The sequence below is a fragment of the Phocoena phocoena genome, chromosome 17 (assembly GCF_963924675.1).
Source record: "Phocoena phocoena chromosome 17, mPhoPho1.1, whole genome shotgun sequence".
In the NCBI taxonomy this organism is placed as follows: Eukaryota; Metazoa; Chordata; class Mammalia; order Artiodactyla; family Phocoenidae; genus Phocoena; species Phocoena phocoena.
In genome coordinates, this window is record NC_089235.1 from 40,131,740 (window position 1) to 40,143,098 (window position 11,359).

Here is an 11,359-nt window from a genome sequence, read left to right on the forward strand (position 1 = left end):
ATTCTTCTGGTCAGTACAGATTCAAACAAAAGAGCAGATAATCTTAGGCCATAGGTCAAACTGTGAAACCCCGACATACCCATCCCCCACAAGCCACCGTTGCTTCTGACTCACCTACGTTAGATTCCACTCAGTCATTGCCCTTGAGATGTGATGGAGCTGCTAATAGATTCCTTTGACATTCCAGCCACCTTGTAAGTGGACCTTTTTAAACACTCTTCTCAGCAACAACCATTCACCTGCCACTCCAGGCTAGGCTCTTTCATTTCAAGCTGCTCCATCCCAAGACAACTTTCATGACCTTATTTTCATCTTTGGAGTGACCCCTCTTCTTCACCCCTGCCCCCAATCTTTTCATCTCAGCTGAGAGTCTCAAGAGATGATAAAAATGTCTTGAAATAATAAGCTATAGTTCTAGAATGCTTATCTTCCCCAAGGATCCATTAATATAGGAGTTATTCTTTGTGCTTCTGTTCAAGTATTCTGAATGTTTACTGGCCTATTTAAACTACAGTGCCACAGGAATTCCCTGGCTGTCCAGTGGTTAGGGCTTGGCGCTTTCACTGTCCCGGCCCAGGCTCAATCCCTAGTCGAGGAACTAAGATCCCACAAGCCGAGTGGTGTGGCAAAAACAATCCAACAAAAAAACCAAAAGACACTACAGTGCCACAATAGGGGGTATCAGTGGACCTCAGGGATGTCCATATTGTCCTGAAATGTTTATGTGAGATTGTGTCTGCATTTATCTGGAAGAGGAGAGAGGAGCTATTAAGAATTCACCAAGCTTGCTTTAAAAAGGCTAAGAACCAGTGTATTAAATTCTATATTTTTTTTTTTTTTTTTTTTTTTTTGCTGTACACGGGCCTCTCACTGCCGTGGCCTCTCCCGTTGCGGAGCACAGGCTCCGGACACGCAGGCTCAGCGGCCATGGCTCACGGGCCCAGCCGCTCCGCGGCATGTGGGATCTTCCCGGACCGGGGCACGAACCCGTGTCCCTGCATCGGCAGGCGGACTCTCAACCGCTGCGCCACCAGGGAACCCCGTCTGTATTTGTTTTTTAATACAGATTGGCTGGAGGGAAAAGGTTCTGGCTGCGGGTCATCCTCAAATTCATGTTCACGTAAATGATTATTCATTTTAGATGAAAAATGTTAATATGCTAGTTTATGCAAGTTTAAAAAAATATTTTAAGTGCTGCACAGCAGGAACTAACACAACTTTGTAAATCAAATATACTCCAATAAAAATTAGTTTAAATAAAGTATTTAAAGTGCATATTAAATATATCTTTTGGACAAGTAAAACTAAAAAGCAAGTATTTTAAGTAAGTTGTATGTAGTTTTAAGACTAATGACCATAAAGACAAAAACAAGAGAATCTGACAAATGTGAAGCTAAAGCACATTTTATTTACTGACAGATTAAAAACCATAACTCCAGGTAGTGCAAAATACACCACTGAACCCAATTACAAAGAACCGGTGTTAATACACAATGTTTAAGCAATGCTACACTTATTTTTGGCAAAGTGCTGTATTGTTTAGTCTGTGTAGAAAACTGACAATCTATGAACTAATCAGTATAAAAACCTTCTATAAAAACAGAAGAACAATATTTAGACAGTGGCTCAAGAAAACAAGCTGCCATTTGTGCATAGATTGATGTACAGTATATAACCTAATCAAATGTCCCTTTTGAGTTTTCAAGTTGTCGAAAAAAAATTGTGTCCAGAAACACATCCAGAAGGCACATGGTACAACCTACAAATACTCTTCAGTCTCTAGAACTGATGCCCTGCCCTTGAAAAGCAAATGTGTTCACAATTTTACTTGAGAAAAAAACAAACAAACAAAAACAAAAATCCAAAGCCACTTAAAAAACACACACATAATTACTGATTAAGGTTCCACACCTCTGGAGGAAAACACAACCAAAAAGCAAGCAAAACCACTCATACACAGCAAGCCTGGAAACACACACACATCCAACCTCCCCAAGTACTGGTTTGGTTTTTAGAAGCCCTCCTAGAAAACAAATACTAAAACTTCAGGCAAATACTGAGCAAAATTGGGCATTTAACAGTGACACAATTTTAAAAAATGTTTGTTTTAAGGAAAATTCTCAGTGACACACAAAAGAATATCCACTTAAGCTGCCTTCCTTGGAACAGTAACTTCTCCTCCCACATAAAGGATACTCTTGCAAATAGGAAAAGATATCCTTATCTGTATGCTTTCCAGGACCTCTTTCTCCACCCCAAACCACTGTAACTGGTGTCACATTTCAAGTGAAATTGGTACATGGCAAGGCTGACACCACTATATGTTTTCTAAATAAAGCATTTTATATAACTTTAAGCATTAAGTAGATAAGGATGCCATTTATAATAATCAACAGGGCCGATGGCAGTGAACGTATCCATGATAGTAGCCCAACTTTTTAAAGAATTTAACCAGTATGTATGGGACTTATAAAATAAAAAGATAAGTTTAAGGTAACATTACAAACATATGCTAGTATCTCCAGTACAAGGAGCAGTCTCTTAACTGATTCTAAAAACAAAAACTAATACTTGGAAACTCTTAAACTTTCTCCACTAAGCTATTTAAATTTAAATGTCTATCTTCTAGTTGGAGTCCTTCAATTTTTTTGTTTGTTTCCAACTCAAAGAAAATGAGAATAAGAAAGATACCCTTCTTTGCTCTCTTTTCTTAAAGAGTATATAAGACAATATATTTCCTTGAGGAGGAAGAGAAATAGCAAAGACACCCAGATTCAAGGAAGACATAGAGATTACAGACCAGTGTACTACACAGATCTGAGAGGTAAAAACATTAGGCAATGCTGAATGGCCCTCTCAAGTTTTAAGTAAACTGTCATCTCACTAGAATCAAAGTACTGATACAACATGGAAGGTATGTAAACAGGAACAGTTTGCATGGGAACTGAAAACATGCACAGGAAATGAATGTTAAAAAAGCTCCCTGGAACAGTAAGTAAAAAATCCAATCACCTTGCACCTTCTGCCAAAAATTCCCCACCCACCCAAACATATATTATAAATTGCCACAGAAGATAAATAACGGGTGGTTAATCTTCAACTTACGGTGCAGTACATAATCAAACTAAGTGAAGACGAAACAGTAATAAACATAGGATATACATTATAAAATGTTTTATTAACAAAAAACACAAACTTTGAGAAACATGGTGCATTATAAAAACTAAGAAACTCATTCATGAAACACTGCTGTGTGCACCACATATTCCAGACTTTTTCCAAGTAACATTCTATATTATCAGTTTAGAAACAGAGCACTAAATTCAAAGGGGTCTTATTTCTCACTGCTTAAATGTTTAAGGAATATGCACTAAAGCGCATTGTAAACCACTAATATTTACAATAGCAAAAATAATAAACTTATAATAAGCTGCATTTCAGCCATGTTTCAAAGAAAACAGTCAACATCACTCTCTGTTATTATTGGTCTTAATGTCTCGCATATAGTAGTAGATCCCTAACAAACATCTAATGACCAAGAACTTCGACTGCATTATATAACCACTTTCTTTAATGCTTACATGTGCCGATTTTAGACAGAAACCTTAGATACTGATACAGAAACGACGGTATGATGTCACGGATGGTGTGTGGTATCCCTTACACTGAAAAAACATCGCAAAGACTGAAATCATTTGTTTTCCAGGTACAAAGCATAAAAAAACTTGGCCCAAATAAGGCAAACAAAAAGTCAGTAACTGACAGAGATGTAAATGTATTTAAGGTATTAGGAAATCTGAAAAAATAATAGTTAAAAAAAAAAGACCATTGCAGTTTTATATACAAATCTGTTCATGCTGCCAAACAAATTCTCATGGCTGAACTTCTTTAACTCGTGAGGTACTAACAACTTGCACTTACTATATGAAAAAAGAGACCCCCATGTATTCAGAGGCTTACATCTATGCTCAAGTTAGCAACATACGGCCCTTTAACAGTCACGGTAGAAAACATACACACCTCCATGAAAACTCTACCTTATCTCCCAACTCTGGTAAACACAAGTAGTAACAAAATAACTTCTAGGTCAGTTTGACAAAAGTTTACAGACTTGGCCTCTTATTAGAAAACAAATAAATAAAGGGGTAGCTGAAATGGAAGGGGACTAAGGAGGGAAGGGGGATCTAGACTCTTGTTCTAAAGAGACATTCCTGGCCCTTCAGCACAGCCAGTGGACGAACAACCTACCACCACCATCTAACTAAGCTATTTGAACCTCTCCCGACTCCACATACCCCAGTCTAGTCAGAAAAGAGCACAGCTCTTCGCTCAAAAAAAATCTCCCATGGTTCCCTGCATCCAACTGCTACAGGGTTACTGAAGAATATACTAATACTTCATATAACTATATGCTGCTTTTGCCCTTGACAACACTGTATAGCGGTGTACTTATTTAATTAGGGTTGCAGAGGAGATGGAAAAATAAGCTATTTGATTATGAAGGTGATAGTACTGCTCTGTCTATGTAGAATGTGCTTTGGATTGTAAATACGTTGAACTTAATTTCGGAGGGAGCTGATGAGAGTGCAGATGGCTCAGCGAAACCCATTACAGCTGCTAAAAAATCAAAGTGAGTGTCTAGAGGTAAGGAAATCGATTTCCTCTGCGCCGAGTGAACTGGCCTCTGTGTGAAAGAAGCCCCGCCCCGGCTTCATTAGCATCGCCTCTGAGGAGCAGCTGTGGCAGAGGAATTGCCGCAGCCCCACCCCCATCACCAGTCTCGGCAGAGAGGCCCCTGGAATTTCACGCAAGGATCAGTTCTCGGCAGTCCCACTTCAAGTCAGTACACGGTCCTCCCAACGGTCCTCCCAACAACTGTGAGGGCGGTACGTACCACTGCACCCCCACTGGTGGAGGAAACAGAGGCCAAAGTGGTTAAAGATTTTGCCCGAAGCCCGAGTTAAAACAAAAATATGAAAACTCAAGGAAGCCAACCTGTCACCCTTCATTTAGATGCTATGAAGAGATGTCACCAGGGATCCCCTTCACCCTTGCTTGCCACTCGGCAGGACACTCTCCGTGGCAGAGGATCTATCACTGCATCAGAAATATAAAGCCTCTCTCTTCCCTTGGGCACATATAAATAGGAAGTCACTCAAGTGCTAGGATAAGTACTTCTGAATTTACAGCTGATGTGAGGTGGCGAGTAGCCAGAGCTGGCAGGAAAGAATTCAAGCAACTTAAACAGTAGACCAATGGGTTAGCTATGGACACACATTTTTTCAAATATAATTTCACAGGTCTAATTTAATCCCTCTGCATGTGAGACGAGTGCTGTTGTCCCACGATGCCTGTAATGTCTGTACCATGTCACACAGTCACATCGGAATCACTGAATGTACTGTTCGCTAACACTTAATGTACCTGAATTCCAAAATGAACTGTATGGCTAATCTGGGAAATAAAAAACCCATACACACAGAAATATATCAAGTTTTCTTCCAAAAGAAAGTTCAGCCATAATTCCATTATATCTGCGGCAACCACATCACTTGGTAATGCTCATGTTAGTGTGTAAAAATGTATTCGCTATATACAGAAAAGATTATCAAGTACTGGTCAATAAAGTGTACGGCTGACCCTGAGAATAAATTTCTGCTTACTCAAAAGACTGATTAATACCAAATAAAATGAAATTGAAAGGTGCCTATTCTCGTACTTGGGAAGAAATCTCTTTGAATTGCTAACTTGTGTACACCGTAATAGATTTAAAGACATTCCCAAACACTAAACACTGTAACTGTATGGATATGTTTCCAAAAATATTCTGAAAAGATTTACAAAAAAGTAAATGTTAAGAGCAAGGCATTACGTGATACACAGCATGTAAATCTGGTCTTCAAGATAGTGTCTAAACATACCGATAAAACTGTGTGATTGGTCATCAGTTGTCTGTAAAGAGACAGCATATTCATCGTCCATACACACACATGCACACACATATGCACAAGCCAAGAGAAACCAACCAAACACACTTGAAATTCTTAGTAATTGTACTGACGTGGGCAGGGCTGATGGACAGCCCAGCCATTGTGCTTGATTTGCCGAGAGTGGCAATCCCTGGTAAGATTTTGGCGACGAAGGCTATTTCTGTTCAGAGACTGTCTTTCACTGTGTTCTTTTATCCACTGGGAAGGGCGAAAGCTCTTGGGTTGCTCCAGAAAAGCTGTATGAGCAGCGAGAGCTGCAACATAGCAATGAATGTGCTGCCCCATTTCATTCTGAGCTTCCACTCTGAAACAGAAAATAATGGGGGATGTATTAAGCAACAGAGTATGTTATTAATGAGACTGAAAAAGCTACCTGGCAACTCAATTTGCAACACTAATTTGTTTATGGTTGAATGAGAGCTTAGTGTCTCATGGCTGACAGACAAGCTTACATCAGTCAGTGACCACTGACTGATTGAAAGTTGGAGAAGCCAACTTTCAATCGAAATACGCCATAGAATCCACAGGTGGTTAATTAAGTGGGCTGTATTTTTTTAAAAATGCTTTACACTTTGAGTGAATTTCAGTTATACACCAAACACACTTATATAAGCTTCCTAGGAGGGGAACTAACATGTGTTTTAATTCTCACTACAACCTTAAAAGGAAACTGTATTAACTCCCAGATTTTACTGACCAGAAAACTCAGGCTCAGAGAGGTTAAGGTCACAATTACTAACTGACTCAACCAATATTCCAACATAGGTCACACTCCAAAGACCACGGTTATGAGGCAGGGTTGATACTGATACACTGCGCCAATAGCACCATCACAGATGTTTTCTGTCTATAAGTAAAATGTTCTAGGTAACAAGCTTTAAATCTGTATTTACTAGAAACATGCATAAGGAAATTCTACTCATTTAAAATTCTCAGTAAGAAGCTACCTGCTTATTACAGAAAACAATTCTAAGTTTTAAATTTATATCACAACAGGGCACATTTTGTAATGGCATTTGCATAGCAATGTTATAAAAACCCTTAGGGAGAACACAATCTTAAAATATGGCTACAAACCACATAATTATTTTATGTTTTCTATATTGAAAGCTAATCAATAGATCTAAACTATATTTACACATAATGAAGAACTTCAAGATTTTTAAGGGTTATTTTACACAGGAAAGGCAGTTATATATTCTGCCTATAACCACTAGAGGAAAACACAATGATCTTTTAATATATTGTTTTTATTAAATGGTAGAATTAAAGCAGGTCACATTAAGAAACTAATAGAGAGCAGTGAAAATAAAGACAGTGGTTTCTAAAAGGTGGGTGCCTTGAGTCCTTCGCCTCCCTGCTCAGACTGATACACATATCACACAGTCTCAAAGGGAATATACTTACTCTGTGCCAGTGAGTCTTATAAGCAGCTTTTCCTGGCCCTACAAATGTTAAATGGTGAACTATTAAATCACTAGTAAGGTTTAAAATGCTATTTAATTTTACTATTAGTATGTGGTCAACTTTTCTTTATTATAACTGGTTTACTATGGGTCATTAAAGGCACATGTATTACTTAATTCAAGATTATGATAGCACATAAACCTTCACAAACAACATTTATAAAGGCTAAAATGCAACAAAGTACATACTCTGAAGCCCATCTTTAATTATGAAGCACCTTACTTTTATGTGCTTTATGGTAATCTCTTCAAGGATAGACAGGATGGAAACAATCTAACTTTTGAAAGATATATGAAAATACAAATATTTACTACAGAGCCATCCTCCTAATTTTGGTGACATCTTATTTCTACCTTGATTTAGTGGGCCTTTCTTATAAGAATTTCAAATCCAAATATAAAGATGTTAAAAAAAATTTAATTATAAAACTATAATAATTTGCAGTACTTTCTTATGTTCAAAAAGAATTCATATAAAATTGTGTTCATTTGATCCTTTATGTTTAACTACCCTATGTGTTATATCGAAACATATAACAAGAAACAGTAACAAACAAGATATAAAAAAATGAACATTCTCACTGCATCAAAACTGCAAACACATAACCAGATGCAGTGCAAGGTCCTGAATTGGATGCTGGTTTGGACAAACTAGATGAAATATTCTGGACTCTAGCGGGCAAATCTGAGAATGGTCTGTGTAGTTGACGAAGTAAAATTTTACTGGAAAAAAAGGTAGAGATCATTGCCTAAGGAAGCAGATTATAAAACAGTACATACAGCTTGATGCCATTTAGGTTAAAATGGTGTATGTACCTGTGCATGGGCACATTCAGAAAAAACAATCTGGAAGGATATGACCTAGAGTCTTAACAGTATTCATCTCTTGGTAGTGAGAAGGTCATTTAAAATTTTTTTGCATTTTCTAGTTTTCTGTAGTGCCTATGTACTGCTTCTATAATAAGCTGTCCACAAAGCTGCTGAATACATATATGTATACACACACAATTAAAACAAAATACTGGAACGTAAATATACAAATGTTACTAATTTAAAGGGGCTATTAATCATGGTAAATTCTCAAGTGGAATTCCTCAAAGATGAGATCAAAATCAGGGTGGAAAGAATTTCTAAGAACTGAAGAAATTAATTTGCATCAACTGTAAAGCAATTAAATCAATACCACCTCCAAAAAATTATATTTTAAACTTTTGTTGGAATGCCTGAAACATTAACCTCTTGACAAATGTGGAATACAGCGCCAGTTAAAGTAACATTTCCCATCAAAGATCTTACCCAGTATAAAGCCTGGGTTAACTATATAAGCAAATTGTTTTTCAATTTGGTACAAGTGTGTTTATCCTCATTCAAGATCATCTACAATATTGAGGCTTGAGAGTGCAGCAAACTCTGGTAAAGTTAACAAATTAAGGAGCTGCCTGGGCTTTTGTTTATATTTGGCAAACAGGAAATAGAAGATATATACAGTGGTCTAGTTAGTAGAGTTGGAGGCTGGACAATCCCAAAAGAGGCCTTTTGGATGACAGCACGAACCACAATTCACCTGTTCCCTTGACAGGTACTAAGGGAACTAAGTCAGTACCAGCGTCCTGCAAATACCTTATTACCATAGGAAACCTTCCACTAACATGCATCACGGACTAGCTGGACTTTGAGCTAATTAACGTGGCCATGGGTTTTATTTTAGTGGGTGGGAGCGATCTTGAGTATAGTCTCTGAATGAGGGCCACAGACTGAGAGTTTGTTTTGGAACACATCACTGACCAGGCACCCTCCCTGAACCTTTCCAGGCCCTCAACCTATCTGCCATTCGAGCAGAGCCTTTCAGACCACTTGGGACACCCATGTAACAGCAAAACATGGTTTGGGTATGAAATCTTTCCTCCGTAAGGCAGGTAACAACCCTCCGAGCAAAATGTTCTGGTAAATCTGCCGTTTTACTTCATGCTTGAGATTCCTCAGGTTTTAAGGTTCAGTGCCATTTGACGTGACCTAGTTAGGACTACTTGGAAGATCATAAGAGATTTATTTTAAGATATACTATTCTTGTCGGATTTGATGCCCCAAATAATCCAGTCTATAAAGTGCCAGAGTTATATTCTAAGATACTGAGCAGAAAGGCCAGTCTTTTCCTTCCATTCAGTAGCATGATTTTATAAATGACACAGCTCTCCATTATGTGACGGGGGCCATGCTATAACTCACTTTTTTGAAAATCTAAAAGGAATAAGTTTTTTCATACCATCAACTGCCTTGTGCACTAGGCATAGACTTCCATGAATCTCTATAAGATTGCTTTGCATCTTCTAAAAACTCAGCTCTGAACTGTAGTAGAAATAAATAAAATGCATACTAAACAGACTGTCTGTGGAGAAAGCAACGTACCTGGGACTGCTTGGGTTATGAAATTCCTCAGTCCCACAGTGGGCCTCACTGAGGCTGGGGCAGGGGTTATGCACAGCATAGACGGACATGCTGGGGTGTTCGATGAGAAGGTTTTCCATAGGACTGGTTTCCACCTTGATAGTGGTTAATCCACCTGCAGTAAAACACGGGGGAGGGGTGATAAACCAGCTCTCCTCCATCGGACAGGACTCAAACTGGAGGAAGCAGGAATCACTTGTATCAGTTAAGCACTCAAGAGACGCGGGTAAACAGGAAAAGACTGAAGGGTGCTCGGTAGGTGACTCTTCACTGATGTCTTCTTCTTCCTCGTCTTCTGCTGCTGAGAAACCAGTGCAAGTGTCTAGATCGTAGTCCACACACGTCGTTGAAGTCCCACGGGATAGGAGTGTCACATTGACATCACATCAGAGCACAGAAAAAGAAGACATGATGCTGTTAGCTGATGCTCACATTCCTCCCTTTACTTAGGTCAGAAACAAAACCATTCATATTCACTCATAATGATTATAATTTCTCAGCACCTAGTGTGTGTGTGCGTGTGTTGGGGGGCTGTGTATCACTGTATGGGATGGATTATGTTGGTTTTGCAGGAACAGTTTTTAAGACTGTTTCTATCCTGCTGAGTAAACACATAATGCGCCAAATGGGTTACTGCTTGTCTAGTACGAGGATTTTCTATTAAAGTGCCTCTGATTTGATCAGGGTGTAAGAGCTGCAAAACTGCAGTCTGACATCAAACAATTCCCCTGACTGATGATCTGGCACAGAATGCTTCCTGCAAATTTTTTAGACAAATTCTTGTTTATTTACTTTTAAGGCTTAAAAACCTTCAGAGTTACTGGTTTACTTATGCAAAAACTAGATGCAAGAGTTTCCACGTTTGCTGTGATGATTAACGTCTAAGAACACCCTTACCTATGAAGTCAACAAGAATCCATTCATCATCTTCTTTCTCACTAAATTCTGGTTCTTGGTTGGAAGAAGTATTGACTTCACCCACAAACATTTTATTCAGTCTCTGAAACATTGTTAAGGCAAGACTGAGACTTTGGCTGGATGTCTTTATAGCTGAGATTTCAAAAACCTGTCTTCTGTCAGCCCGATGGCACTGACAGGGGATTAAAGTGCACAAGTTGCTTATTCAACTTAGGCGAGAAGCAAGAAGAGTCATTATCCCTAAAATAAAACAGAAAAAGAAGGTTATTTCAAATCAGCACGTCTATGTAATACGTGTATGTGGTTTTAAAATACACACCCCACCCTTAGAAAAAAAGCACATGCCTTAGCCTACAGCTATGGCTCTTCCCTTCTTTCAAACACAAGATGTGCAATATCTCTTTTTTACAAACATTATGAATCGAGTACTCAAACACAACCTGTAAATATCTCAAAATGTGCAACAGAAGGGGTTGGTTCTTTTTCACATCTGTGCTTTCATAATAAGGGATAAATTTGAACAACGTATGTCAACTGAAA

At 38.5% G+C, this 11,359-nt stretch overlaps 1 protein-coding gene across 2 annotated transcripts; it reads right to left on the minus strand.

Moving 5' to 3' along the window:
- Positions 1–1,320: 1,320 nt before the first annotated feature.
- Positions 1,321–10,910, minus strand: TP53INP1 (tumor protein p53 inducible nuclear protein 1). 2 transcript variants are annotated; one of them, XM_065895612.1, is made up of 3 exons: positions 10,799–10,910; positions 9,863–10,223; positions 1,321–6,294 (listed from the first exon to the last, which is right to left on the minus strand). In XM_065895612.1, the coding sequence occupies exons 1-3, from the start codon at positions 10,908–10,910 to the stop codon at positions 6,045–6,047; spliced, it is 723 nt and encodes a 240-aa protein (XP_065751684.1). In that variant the 3' UTR covers positions 1,321–6,044. The 2 variants fall into 2 exon arrangements, with proteins under 2 accessions (XP_065751684.1, XP_065751685.1); XM_065895613.1 differs by lacking the exon at positions 1,321–6,294 and adding an exon at positions 7,414–7,435.
- Between the last annotated feature and the right edge of the window lie 449 nt (positions 10,911–11,359).

What these genes read in the sequence shown, in the direction of transcription:
- TP53INP1 (XM_065895612.1), bottom strand. Translation starts at nt 10,910, where the DNA reads ATGTTTCAGAGACTGAATAAAATGTTTGTGGGTGAAGTCAATACTTCT. An exon ending in GATTCTTGTTGACTTCATAG is followed by an intron (nt 10,224 to 10,798) that starts GTAAGGGTGTTC and finishes ACTACGATCTAG; the next exon opens with ACACTTGCACTGGTTTCTCA. An exon ending in CATAACCCAAGCAGTCCCAG is followed by an intron (nt 6,295 to 9,862) that starts GTACGTTGCTTT and finishes TTTCTGTTTCAG; the next exon opens with AGTGGAAGCTCAGAATGAAA.